Here is a 13,339-nt window from a genome sequence, read left to right on the forward strand (position 1 = left end):
CGGCCTGAGGATGGCATCTGCCTCGCCAGCTCCAAACCAGCCCAGTGGCTGGCTCTAAAATTGTTCTGGGGTTTGGGGCAGGTCTGCCCTTCGCACTCCCTGGCAGGGCAGCGTAGGGGCTTCTGCACCCCGCCCCACTCCCGAGTAAGTCCTGACTCCCTGGACACTGAGGTCTGGTGCTAGGCCGTGCTGCTGGCCTGCCTGGCCGCCGCCGTCCCCACAGATGACCAGCAGGTCCGCGTGGGTCTGCAGCATGGCCGCCTGCTGCTGCTGCTGGATCCCCTGAAGGAGCAGGGGCTGGGGGTGGAGGGCAGGAGCCCCCACTCCGGCCCCCTGCCTGGCCCCTGGAATCCAGACCCTGGTGTTCCAGGAGTGCCCTAGGCTGGGGTCCCCACACACCTGCCCCTGCAGCAGGTGGGGTCTGCCCAGGCGCTCCTTGCCCTGGCTGCCCTTGCCGGAGACTGCTTTATGCCGCTGCCCCCAGTGGGGTTCCAGAAGGCCCCCCCGAAACCCTGCCTAGTGCAGGCGGAGGAGCTGTTGCCCACATGCTGGTCTCGCTTCCCCTGGGCGTCCTGCTCCACGCTCTGCTCTGCTCCTCACCCCTGCCCCTCACCCCCAGGCTGCGTCCCCGACCCCACACGCCTCCTCGCCTCCTGCCCTGCCCTGCCCTGCCCGGCACACAGCTCTGGGGCCCAGGATGGGCGGATGCAGTGGTGGCTCCGAGGGGCGGTGCAGGCAGCCCCCTGTGCCGCGGCCAGTGGCCGTGAAGCTTTAATGCCGCTGGGGTGCGGCCGCGGTCACCAGATGAACATGGGCTTGCCGTCGTCACGCGCCAGCTGGCTGAGGCAGGACAGCAGCAGCAGCGCATCCGTGAGCACGCTGGGGTGCACCGTCTCCACCAGCACGCGCTGCAGGAAGTCCACCGTGTAGGTACCGCCCTCGGACGCGGCCAGCTCGGGCCGCTCCCGCAGGATGCCGTAGGCGTTCACCAGCTGCTCCGTCAGCGCGGGGTGCACGCGCCCGTTGTACCCCAGGCTCTGCAGCCGGTTCATGATGCCCACGTAGCGCTGCGTGAGGGTCTGGCAGAGGTCCTCATCCAGCTTGTGGTCGTGGGGGTTCAGGGAGGCCTGTGGGGACAGCGGCTGTCAGGGTGGTCCTGCAGGACAGGCGGGGAAGACGGAGGCCCTGGCCACGGCTGCGGGAGGCCAGGACGGGGGTGAGCGCCAGGCAGGGCAGGCCTGGAAAAGAGGCCCCTGCGGGCCAGTGGAGGGCCCAGCGGGCTAGGCCTGGCGGGTCGGCCAGTGAGTCCCCAGGGCCTGTTCCACTTGCCCCATTCCTGCCACAGGGCACGGAGGGGCTCTTACTGCCCCCTGGGGCACCTGGCCCCCGGGCTTTTGCCAGGCCTCCGCCTGGCTCCCTGCCGTGCTACCCTTAGCCTCCTCCACTGTCACCCCCGCCCACATCCCTCTCCCCAGGCCTGCGCACTCCCCTGGCCTGCGCACATGCGCTCCTCCCCAGCACCGCTCCAGCTGCCAGGGCGGGCTGAGCCTGTCCTGGGGGCTCACAGTGAGTGCGCCCACACAGCCGGGCCCTCCCCTCCCAGGTGCCCCGGCAGCCGGCAGCCACGCAGCCCTGTGCTCAGCAGGCCCTGCTGTGACCGCCCAACGTGTGCAGCTGCGTGTGAAGTTACGGGCTGAAGTTACTGCTCCGGGCTTGCAGTACCTCCTCGATGAGTGGCAACTTCCCAGAGGCCTTTATCTAAAAGCTGACGCAACGTGAAATGAAATGGCCCAAGTGCTCGGCTCAAGAAAGAAAAGTGGGGCGCAGGGGTCAGGCTCACATTATGAAGCTGTCCCAGCCTCTGTGCGCTGAGTCCACCCCAGCCAGGGAGGGACCCCCAGGGCGGCAGACCTCTCCTGTCTCGCCGCCGCCCCCGCAGCAGTGTGTGTCGGTGGACCCGCCTGTCCTGCTCCCCACTCTGTCCCTGGGGAGTCCTCTCACCCCACCTCTGGCCTGCACCCCAGCTCTTGTGTGCATAAAATAAAAAAGTAATAGTAAAGCAAATCGAAAGGAAGCGAAAAGATGGGGATAAGGAGCAGAAATTTAGGCTCGATCCGAAGGGTGGATCCAGAGGAGCAGCAAAACGAGAGCGGGCGAGTCCCACAGACAGGACCAGGAACGGGCCCCACCGTCCTCCAGGTGATGCCGGCAGGTGTGCGCCGTCCTGCAGGCACTTGACAGTCGCCGAGTTCCGCCAACGGGCGAGGCTACGCCGGTGCCCCCGCGCCCACCCCGGGGCCGCGCACCTGCTCCCGGCGCCTCTCGGGGTCTCGGGGACGCCGCGGACCTCGCAAGTCCTGCCCAAACCTCGCAGCCCAGGCTGCGGGGTGACTTAGTATCAGAAACTCTTATCGTGGGTCAGCATTGGCGGAAGGGGGTGCGGTCACCTCAGAGTGAGAGAGAAGAAACGTTCTAGAATATGCGGGATCTGTTCACGGTTTAGAAAAGCAGCAAATGCGGCCGAGGGACGCCTCTAAAGTGTCGTGGCGGAGACTGAGCTGCTGCTGGGGCTTTTGTGCCGGTGCCTCCGTGGAGCCTGTGGCTCGGGAGCCTGGGCCCTGGGCGATCCGTGCGGAGGGGAGGCCTGAGGGGGGCGAGGGGGCTGGGGACTGGCCCTTCACGGGCAGCTGCACCAAATCCCAGCCGCCGGCCGTGGCTGTCTGGGCCCCCCGCTGCGTGCTCATGGGCCCAGGGCGCCGGCCGGCTGTGTGTCCGCGCGGGCCTCTGGCCTCCTAGAGGGACAGCACCCTTCCTGGCGGGCAGCACGTCCGCCCCTCGGGCCTGGGGGGCGCCCGCCGGGTTGGAACGCGAGGCGAGGCCGTGTGGCTTTTCTGCTGCTCCAGGCCCTGCACGCCTGCAGGCCGTTCGCGCGCGGCGGGCTGTGGGGCAGGCGCGTCACCCAGGCCAGCCACGGTCCCGCTGCATCCGGAGCACCGCAGGAGCCGCCGGACAGACACCAGGGCCCGGCCCCCCTCGCGCCGGTGCCGCTGGCCTGGGGAGCAGCGGGGGTGCCTGAAGCGGCGTGCCAGAGCCCCATCTCCAAAAAAGAGGCCCTTTGCGCCGGGCTGGGGGTGCCGGGCGTGCGGGGGGTGGGGGCCGGGCGGTCGGCCAGCGAGGAGACGCCGGCACGTCTTAGGAGAGAAGAGGGCCATCTCGGCGGGGACGGGGCGTCCCCAGCGAGCGGTGGACTCCTCCGCGTGAAGCTGGGCAGCCTGGGCGCGGCGGCTGGCTTGGGCACGGCGGCCCAGGTAGAGGGCCCGGCTGGTTTGGAGCCGGGCCCACACAGGGCATAGAGGGAGGACAGATGCTCCGGAGCTGGGAATAAAAGACCAGAGCGGAACTGGGTCCAGACGGGAGCCGCGGACGGCCCGCCAGACAGGGCCCCGGGCCAGGAGGCGTCCCCGGGACACTCAGGCGGGCGGATGTTGGTGTCGGGGCTGGAGAGGGCCACTGGGTCCGCAGGCCCCACAGGCGGCTTCCGTGGAGACCCTTCTCGGGAGGAACCGGAGCCTCTGGCTGGGCAGTGAGCTTGCGGCCCTGGGGCAGCAGGATGAGGCGGCGCTTCTGAGGGTGGATGGTGGCCTTTGGGCAGAGTGACCCGTGAGTGCGGTGTGGGAGCCACAGCTGGCCACTGGCTCAGGGGATGCTGGTCCCCGAATGTCCTCAAACGTTCCACTGTCCTGCTCCCGCCTCCTCCCCGAAAGCCACCACCGGTGCGTAAAGGTGGAATCTCGCGCCCGCGCGTGGACAGAAGGAGCCCGCACGGGGGTCAGCAGCGACCCCAGCTCTCAAGCCTCACCCTCCACTTAGACGGGCCTCCTAGGACGGCCCCGCCCACCACCCAGTGTCCAGTGGCGGCGTGGGCAGCGGCGTGGGCCTTCGCCGCCGTGGTCTCTGCCCACGGGCTGCCGCGCTGGCAAGGCGTCGTTCTCGTGCTGCCACGGCGTTTGCCCACCTCAGCATGGCTGCGGCCAGCTGGTGCCAGGGCACGTTCCAGGGCACATCCACGTCTGCCCAGCGGGGCCCCATGCCCGGATGCTCCGCAGAGGCCCCCCCCCCCCCGCTGGCCCTGGTGCAAGCAGAGAGCTCCCACGCGGGCGCCGGGGGCTGGGGCGACCAGGCTCCCTGGCCCGACCACCGCCGCGGAAGTGAGAGTCGGGACTCCACGTCTCCCGGGACTGGGCGCGCTGATGTAACAGTCCTGGAGGCGCGGGGGGCGGAGGGGCCGAGACCATGTGGAAGAGTTGGGTGCCCGGCCCCGGCCCTGGCGAGGACAGCGGGCGCGGGGGCCGCGGAGGTGCTGGTGGCGCCCTTTGCGCGCTCCCTGCACTCTGGGCCGGCCCCTGCCACCCTCATTCTCGCCCCTGGTCTGGCGCTAGGACCGGGGCCTGGCAGAGCTGCCAGTGGGCGAAGCCAGGCTGAGCCGCCAGAAGCCAGTGCAGGCCAAGGGCGCGTTCGGCCCGGGAGCGGGGTGGGCGCGAGGCGCAGCCCGGGACGGAGGGCGGCGGATCCGGACCGCGGGGATGCAGAGCCCTACTCGAAGGCTGGCCTGAGGGCACGGGCAAGTGCTCACCTGGACACAGACACCCACAGGAGCGGGGTCGCCCCGCCCAGATGGCCCCGGCCCGCGACCCCAGACTCGGGGGTGGGAGGCGGAAGGGGGAGCGGCGGGAGTAGGGCACAAGGGCTCATTCTAGATGGCCTCTCAGCAGTCGGCACCCGCAACCCCCACCTGCACCCCCCCTCGCCCCCAGGGCCCTGATCCTGCTTGGGACGCCCCCTGCCCCCCTCCCCCCGAGGCCGTGTGACTTGGCCGCAGGCCCTGGCGGTCCCGGGACGCACTCAGCGCCACCCTGGCCGGCTGGGGGCCAGGGCCGGGGCGGGCCAGGCCATCCCCCGCCCCACGCACCTGGATGATCTTCTCGGGGATGTTGGAAACGGTGAAGCCGTACAGCCGCACCCGCTCTGGGAAGATGCTGGACAGGATCCTGCGGTCCAGCTGGAAGGCGATCTCCCCCACCAGCCTCTCCCAGGCCGGCTGCTTCGGCTCTGGGACAAGGGGTCAGGGAGGGGTCAGGTGCAGGCAGCGGGAGGCCTCCTGGGACAGCGGGGAGCCCCGGCCCTGCCCCCCCGCGGGCCGCTGACCTCGGGCGCCGTCAGGGAATTTGCAGGTCTTGCGGTGGGTCAGCTTGCGCTCAGGGTCTGGGGTGCTCTTCCGGGCTACGTCCGGGCCGCGTGGGGCCCGGGTCCCCTGGACGGCAGCCGCGGAGGATGGGGCTCGAGGCGGGGAGTGGGGGTTGCGTGGAGGGGAGCGGGAGCTGGGTGGCGGCCGTGTGGGGGAGTGGTGTGCTTGAGCGGGGGCCTGGTGGGTGTCCTGGGCGACCTGGGTGGTGCTGGAGGGGGGGCAGCTGGCGTGTGTGGCTGAGGGAGCCGGGGTGGGGGCAGGAGGGGGGGCGGGGACAGCGGGGGAGCCAGTCTGGGAGGCGGGGACAGAGGCAGGAGCGGCTGGTCCCTGGGGGGCACCAGGCTGGGTGCAGGCATCTGAGGTGCCGTAGAAGGCCGGTGTGGGGCCCGCTGTGCCCGCAGCACTGATGGAGCTGGAGGGCTGGATGGGCGCACCCCCGAATGTCACATTGAGGGACTCGGGGTCCTGGGTTGGCTGGGGGTACTCAGTGGTGACTGGGGCTGAGACATGGGGAGGGGACAGAGAGAGAGAGAGGCGGGTTAGAGTGAGCAGGACCCAACGCCGGGCAGGCAGGGGTCCCGCCCCGGGGGCCACCCCCATCTGTTACCTTTGGAGGTGGTGGCAGGCACCGTGCAGGTCGAGGGGTGGGGGGCCGCGGGGGCTCCCTGGGGTGGCTCTGCCAGCCGCACCCCCTGGGTCTCCGATGCCACAAGATTGCTCATGGGGTTGGCCAGGAGATTCTGAGAGACCCCAAGAGATGCAGGTGTGGAGGTGAAAAGGGGGCTGCCCAGAGAGAGGGCCATGGGGCTAGTCATGGGGGCCATCAGGGGGTTGCCCTGGGACATGGCCAGGGGGTCCACCAGGGGGCCACTGGTCATCAGGGGGCCTGTTGAAGGCTGCCCCAGGGAGCCGGTCAGGGGGCCCCCCTGGGGCATGGCGAGGGGGTCCACCAGGGGGCCGCTGGGCAACATGGGGCCTGTCGAAGGCAACCCCAGGGAGCTGGTCAGGGGGCCCCCCTGGGACATGGCCAGGGGGGCTGCTAGGGGGCCACTGGGTGTCAGGGAGCCAGTGGAGGGCAGCCCCAGGGAACTGGGCAGGGTGCCCACAGGGGTCACAGCAATGGGGCTGGTCAGGCGGCTGCCCAGGGGCCCTGTCAGGAGGCTGGTGAGCTGGGTGCTCTGTGACATGGGCCCTGGGCTGGACAGCAGCGTGTTGAGAGGGCCCGTCAGGGGACTGGACTGCGAGCTGTTCAGCATTTCAGCCAGGGGCGCCAAAGCCACGACCCCCATTTCCTCCAGGACAGATTCACCCGCTGTGGCCAGGGACGGGGACAAGAAGACACCTGGGGACACAGAATGAGCAATGAGCCGGCCCCAGGACTCGGGGAGGACTCAGCCAGCCCTGGGGGACCCGGGGGAGCACTGAGCCGGCCCCAGAGACACCAAATGAGCACTGAGCTGGCCTGGGGACCTGGGGGAGCACTGAGCCATCCCAGGGGCCTCGGGGAGCACTCGGCCAGCCCTGTGGGACCCTGGGGAGCACTAAGCTGGCCCCAGAGACACCGAATGAGCACTGAGCCGGCCCTGGGACCTGGGGGAGCACTCAGCCATCCCTGTGGGAGCCGGGGGCACTGAGCCGGCCGGGGGAAGGCTCAGGGAACGGCGCTCTCACAGAGTGGCAGAGTGGCCAAGGTCCGCACCTCCCTGAGCTGAGCTGACCTGTCCTCTCTATGCCTCCTGAGCGGGTCAGGTGAGGACCTTTTCCTCCACTGGGGGCTGGAGAGGCCCAGGCCCACCATTCCCTCCCATTTTCCTTCCAGAGGAGCGAGTTGGGGGCCCCGAGAGGGCTGGCCCCGCGCAGCAGCGGGCAGCAGCGGGCAGCAGCGTTCACGAGCGCCTCCAGCTGCCTGGCTGGCAGAGGCGCACACGCCGGTGCAGGCTCGGAGAGACGGAGACGCGGAGCTGCTCTGTGAGGGGCCCGGGGGCCTGCGGCGCAGCGTGGACACTGGTGGCCGCGCGCTCAGACGTTTCCACATGTGAGCCCGCCCGCGCCCCCACCTCCATCCGCTGGCTCCCCACCCTCCTGCCCGCCTCCACCCAGGGTCCCCTCTGTGCTCGGCGCCTGGAGGTGATACCCGGACCCTGCCGCTCAGCAGGGGAGCCGGCAGGAGCAGTGGCCCTCGCACCCTGGGGCTCCACCGCAAGCCGGTTGTGGCCTTTGCGCCTCAGAGACCTTTTATATAACACCGCGCTTCCTGGATTGTGGCCCGGGCCAATCAGGTGCGAGCCATGAGCTGATTGGTGCTAAACGGCCCAACCAGACTTTTGTTCCAGGACCCGCCGCCTGGGTCAGTGGAGGCAGTGGCGCCTCAGCCCTTTTATGTAAAGCACACTTCCGGGATGCGGAATGGACCAATCAGGTGGTATGAGCTGATTGGTAACTGGCCCAATCAGCCGCAGGACTGAAAAGTGGCCCAATCAGACTTGTGGGCGGGGCACCCCAGTGAGGCTATAAGCCCGGGTCCGCGCGCGAGGGACAGGCTGTGCCGGCCTCCTGGGAGGCCCCCGCGGCGCCCGGGGCGTGTCGGAAAAGCCCGCCTCGTGCCCTGCTGCCCCTCTGCCCTGAGGCGGCCCAGCCGGGCGCTGGGTCCCCCTGCTGTGGGAGGGCGTCGACACCCTCCGGGCCCTGCCTGGGCTGGTGTCCAGGCCCCCACCTGCTTCCACAGGCGCTGCCTGGCCCCGCCCCTAGCCCTCGGCCTGGCCCCGCCCCTCGGCCTGGCCCCGCCCCCCGCCGTGGGGCTCAGGCCTGCGCCACGGAAGCCTTCGCGGCCGCCAGCCCCAGCTCGCCCGAACCCTGCAGGGGACTGGGGGGGGCGCAGCGCCCTAATGGGGCGCAGCCACCACCACCCCTCACGCCGGCTCCCCTCTGCCCAGACGCCTGCAGCTGCCCCGCGAGCGCGGACCTTCCCCGGCGCCGCAGTGCCCAGGGCGCGCGGGCCCCTCGGGGACGCCCACCCAAGCCCCAGCTGCTGCGCCCCTCGGCCGGCGGCGGGCGCCCCGGGTGTCCTCGCGGCCTGAGGCCGGCGCGGAGCGGGATGAGGGGCGCGGGCCCGAGGGAGCGGGGCGCGGGCTGACGCAGGCCGGGGCCCTCCCAGGGAGCCGGGGCGGCGGCGTCCAGCCGCCCCAGGCCCGCCCGCCCCGGCCGCAGGCCCGCGCCGGTCTAGGAAGCCCGGACACCTGGCGCCGCCGCCACAGGCCCGCTCACCGCGCGCTCTCGGGGGCGCCCGTCTCCGCCGCGGCGCCCCGCGGTCTCCCTCGACCCCCCGCCTCCCTTGCGGACTGGGGACCCCGCGGCCCGCCCCGCCCCGCCCCGCCCCGCCCCGCCCCGCCCCGCCCCGCCCCGCCCCGCCCCGCCCCGCCCCGCCCCGCGGCCTCCTGGCCCGCGCGGCGCGCTCCCCCGGCGGGCGGGCTTCGCCCCAGGCCAGGCCAGGCCCACGCGGGCGGCTCCGCAGCTGCCCAGGCCCCGGCACAGGGGCCGCTCAGCGGGAGGCCGAGGGGCGGGGCTCGGCGCGGGGCGGGGCCCGAGCTGGGCGGGGCTTCGGGACGGGGCAGGGCCCGAGTTGGGCGGGGCTTCGGGATGGGGAGGGGCCCGAGTTGGGCGGGGCGGGGCAGAGTTGGGCGGGGCTAGGGGCGGGGCCCGGCTTGGGACTCTGGGTGGGGCGGGGCGGGGCCCGAGTCGGGCGGGGCCCGGGCGGGGCGAGCCTGGCGGCCGGGCTCTGGCGTCGGATCCGCAGCGAGGACAGGACCCGTCGGGGGTGACAGGCTGGAGGCTGCGGAGGGGAGCGACTGGGAGATGGGGAAGGTGAGTCCGGAGGGGGCCATTTTAGGGGGGATGAGTCACGAGGGGAACGGGGGCCCTGTGGGCTTGAGGGGCCGGGTCTTGAGGGAGAGGTTGGTGAGGCGGCGGGCCGCGGGAGTTGGGGGCGGGGCCCGAGGGAGGGTCCTCCTGGCGTTGGGGGCGGGGCCTTGGTCGGCGGGGCGGGGCCTTGGTCGGCGGGGCGGGGCCTTGGTCGGCGGGGGCGGGGCCTTGGTCGGCGGGGGCGGGGCCTTGGTCGGCGGGGCGGGGCCTTGGTCGGCGGGGGCGGGGCCTTGGTCGGCGGGGCGGGGCCTTGGTCGGCGCTTGGACTGTGGTGCTTCCGTGACTCTTGGGCTCCCCGGCCTCAGGCTCCCCTCCGCCAGCACCCCCTTTCCTGCCCCCCAGCCTGGCCTGCTCACTGTTCCCCGCGGCCGCCGGGGAGACTCGCAGCGCTGCTGGCTCGCCCCTGGCCTCCCTCCGACCTCGGGCTCTGCCCGCGCCCCCCTCAGCCCGCGCCCCGCTCTCCCCGCGCCCCCCTCAGCCCGCGCCCCGCTCTCCCCGCGCCCCCCTCAGCCCGCGCCCCGCTCTGCCCGCGCCCCCCTCAGCCCGCGCCCCCCTCAGCCCGCGCCCCGCTCTGCCCGCGCCCCGCTCTGCCCGCGCCCCCCTCAGCCCGCGCCCCGCTCTGCCCGCGCCCCGCTCTGCCCGCGCCAGGCCGCCTGGCCGTGAGCCTGAGCGACAGCCCGGGAGGTCCCGCCTGAACTTAGGGCTCCTCTGCTCCCCGAGCTCCTGGCCCGCCGTGGCGCCTGCAGGAGCCCTGGCCGGCCGCGGGGACCTGGTGCCCCCCGGCTCCTCCCGGCCGCCCGGCAGCCCCCGCCGAGCTGCGAGTCCCTGTGCGCGCGCCGTGGCCTTGGCGACGGCCGGCGGGGCTTGGGCAGCGCTCCTGCGCGAGGCGGTGGGGCGGCCGGAGGCCTGCTGTCCAGCGGGCTCGGGCAGGTGGGGCGCCGGCGGCCGACTGTGGTGAAGGCCGCTCGCGGGCTGGGGCAGGAAGGACCGGCCGCCTGGGCAGCCGCGGGGCTCTGCCCCTGCTGGGCACGGCAGGTCACCCAGGCCGCAGCCTCGGCCCCACTTGCGCTCCCTCCGTCCCGGCAGCGCTGCTCAGCCCACCCTCCCGCTCCCGGAGGGCGCAGCCGGCGCCTCCTGTCCCGTCTCCGGGATGCGCGTCTGCCTCCCCGGGCAGCTCCCCTCGGCCCAGCCCCTCCGGCCTGCCCCCGGCTGCCCTGACGCGGCGACCCGCACAGACGGGAGGCCCCAGCAGAGAAGGCTCGGCCGGCCCCAGGCGCAGCCCACCCGTGCAGGCCCGCCCGCGCCGCCCCCTCGCCCGCACGCCCGCGACCCCCGCGCGCACAGCCGCTCGACCTGCCGGTCTTCTGGGCCCCGCAAAACCCAGGTCCAGGCCTGGAGCAGGACGTGCCCTTGGGGTGCCGCGGGGGCGCCCCTCCCCGCCAGCTACTTGGGCTCCCCTGGCCTCAGAGCCTCTCCTGGCCCCGGAGCCCGCGCCTTCAGGAGCAGGCGGCCGCGGCGCGGCCTGAGGACCGCACAGGAGGCGTCTTCTCGGCTGACGGGGGAGCTGGAGCCCGGAGGCTGGTTTCTCCACACGGCGAGGCCCTGCCCGGCGCCTCGGCCATCGGGGTGACTTCCCGGGCAGGGGCCCCTGTGCTGGCGGCCTCGACTTCGCCCGGGCCAGGCTGGGCGCCAGGGGCCCGGTGGTAGGAGCAGGGGAGGCAGCTTTTGAGGGTGATCGGCTTCAGGTGGGGGCGCCGTGGGGGCCACACAAGCACCAGGGCTCCGCAGCCCCCCGGCTGCGTTCCAGGGACTCGGGCCTGGCGGGCGCCTGCGTTTCCCACAGAAGGTTGAAGCCGCGCAGCGGGCGGCTGGGGGTGGAGGGGGTGCGGAGCAGCTGCAGCCTTGGCGTGTTGGGGGACAGGGGGTTGCGGCCCCAGACCCCCGCGGAGGCTGCCGGGGAAGCTGCGTGTGGCTGTCCCAGAGCTGGTGTTCCCGGCAGGGTGGGCCCAGGTCGGGCTGGCGAGGCCTAGGCTAGCGCCTGCGGGCGGAGTCGGCCTGGGGACGAGGGGGGGGGGGAGGGCCTGGCGGGGGAAGGAGGCGCGGTGGGGCGGGCACGGTGCCAACCACCCCAGGCCTTGCCGCCCAGGAGCGCCCCCCTCAGCCGGCTGCCTCCACCCAGAGCGGCGCCCCCCTCGCTCTTGTGCGCCCCACACTCCGGCCGCCCCCACCTGTCCCTCGGCCTGCTCGCCCCTGCCGTCCCCTCTTGTTCCTGCCGCCCCAGGGCTTCTGTCTACACTGAGGGTTCCCGAGCCCGGAGGCCAGTCCAGTTCCCCTCCTTGGCTTCTAGACTCTGTCACCCGCCCGTGGCCGGGCCCGCGTGGAGAGAGGTGGGTGCTGAGCGTGGGGCGGGGGTGCTGCCGTGCGCCCAGAGCCGGGGACCTCTGTCTGTGGCGCTGCCCCCGAGGGGGTGGGCAGGAGCTTCTGCCACCTGGGGCCTGGACCTGGCTCTGCCCTTCCATCCCGGGGTGCTGTGTCCTCCCTTCCCCTTGCCGTGCGCCCCGGCCCCTCCCCCGACTCCCGGGACCCCGCCTGCTAGCCTCGCTGGTGGGGCTGGCACTGCCCCCGCTCTCCCCAGGCGCGGGCAGTTACCCTGGCACGGAGCAGAGCCGCTCCCCGCCTCGCCGAGCCGGCCGCTGAACCCGCTGATGCCCAGGCCTGCCGCCTGCGTCTTGATGGCCGACCTGAGCTCGTGGTTCTCCCGGATGAGCCGCACCAGCTTCTTCAGCTCCTCGTTCTCCCGCACCAGCCGCTCGATCTGCTGCCGAAGCCCCTCGTAGTTGGTGAGCAGAGACATGCCCCGGGCAGCGGAGGGCGGCCGGCGCGGGCCCTGCACCTGGAGCTGCCCAGGGCCCCGGGCCTTGCCCGGGCTGGGGGGGCGCCAGAGTTTGCAGGGCTGGCCCCAGGCCTGGGTATTGTGAGGTCAGCGGCTGGGCGCCCCTCTGGCCCTCTGCTGGAGCAGGCTCACTCCCGAGCCCCCTGCGGCCGCCCCCCTCTGGCTCCCTGCATGCGTGTCCCGCCAACACGCTCGCCCCACTGCGGCCAGCGCCTCGGCCCCTCGCAGCGAGGGGCGGTCAGATGCCCCTGGCTCTGGCACGGGCTGGTGCCAGGGAGTCCACCCTCCTCGCCGGTGTCTGGCCTTGGCTGGGTGGATCCTGCCTGTCAGCCTGGGCGATCTGGCCTGACCCCGCTTTCTTCTGAAAGGACGCGGATTTGCTCTGCTGTGGCCCCGGGAGGCCTCGCCCAAAGCCAGGCTTCCTGTACCTTGGGGCTGCCATTCTGGCGACTCGGGTCCTCCCTCAGACCCCGGCCACGCCCCCTCTGTGCCCACACTCTGTGCCCGGCTCCTCGCCCTTGTGTCCATCAAGAATCCGAGGACGTGTCCCGGGTGCCCGTATGCCCCGGAGCTCCCCAGCAAGGGCTGCAGGCCTGACCACAGGGTCCAGCAGCACGTCCCGTCTCCACTGGCTCTGGCATCTGCTCCTGAGCAGGGGAGGGGGGAAGCCGGGCCTGGGCTGGGCTCCCTCCTGGTGGGGGCGAGGCAAGGGTGGGCTGCAGATCCGCCAGCCTGGGCTGGTCTGAGCCTGACATTCCACCCGGACCTCACAATGGGGCGTCCCAGCCCTCCCCACCCAACGAGGTCCGGCTGAGCCACCGTGGCCAGGGACCAGGGCCGCTGGAGCGCACGCCCGCTGGACTCAGCCAGTGCCGGGAGGCGGGAGGCCAGGTGGGGAGGGGGCTGGCGCCCTCCGGGCTCCCACCTTCCTCGTCTTGCCACCTGGTACCTGGGTGGCCGTGTCTGCTCTGGCCACCGCGCGCCCCTCGGCTGCCCCCAGCCCCCGCTGCATAGCTGTACTGGGAGAGGCCCGAGAGGCCCGTACCCCCAGGAGGCTGGCACGACCCCAGCCCTCCTCGCCCTCCCGCCAGGCCTCCCCTGCTCTCACCTCCTGTGCCCCTCCATGCCCGCGCGCGTGCCCTGCCCTGCGGACAGGTGTCCGTCGCTGGCCGGACCTGCTGGTGTGTGGGGGGAGCAGCAGAGGGCTGGGGAGCACGGGGTTCAGCCGAACTTCACCCGCATAAATTCGGATCGCGCGTCTGGGCTGGAGTCGGGGCGAGTGG

General features: G+C 72.9%; 1 protein-coding gene across 1 annotated transcript; it reads right to left on the bottom strand.

Moving 5' to 3' along the window:
* Positions 1-797: 797 nt before the first annotated feature.
* SPATC1 (spermatogenesis and centriole associated 1) lies at positions 798-12,179 on the bottom strand (the record flags this gene model as incomplete). The annotated part of the gene is made up of 5 exons (XM_084229643.1): positions 11,813-12,179; positions 5,853-6,587; positions 5,206-5,745; positions 4,970-5,109; positions 798-1,127 (listed from the first exon to the last, which is right to left on the bottom strand). The coding sequence occupies exons 1-5, from the start codon at positions 12,015-12,017 to the stop codon at positions 798-800; spliced, it is 1,950 nt and encodes a 649-aa protein (XP_084085769.1). The 5' UTR covers positions 12,018-12,179.
* Positions 12,180-13,339: the final 1,160 nt, after the last annotated feature.

Source organism: Talpa europaea (genome assembly GCF_964194135.1).
Source record: "Talpa europaea genome assembly, chromosome: 3".
NCBI lineage: Eukaryota > Metazoa > Chordata > Mammalia > Eulipotyphla > Talpidae > Talpa > Talpa europaea.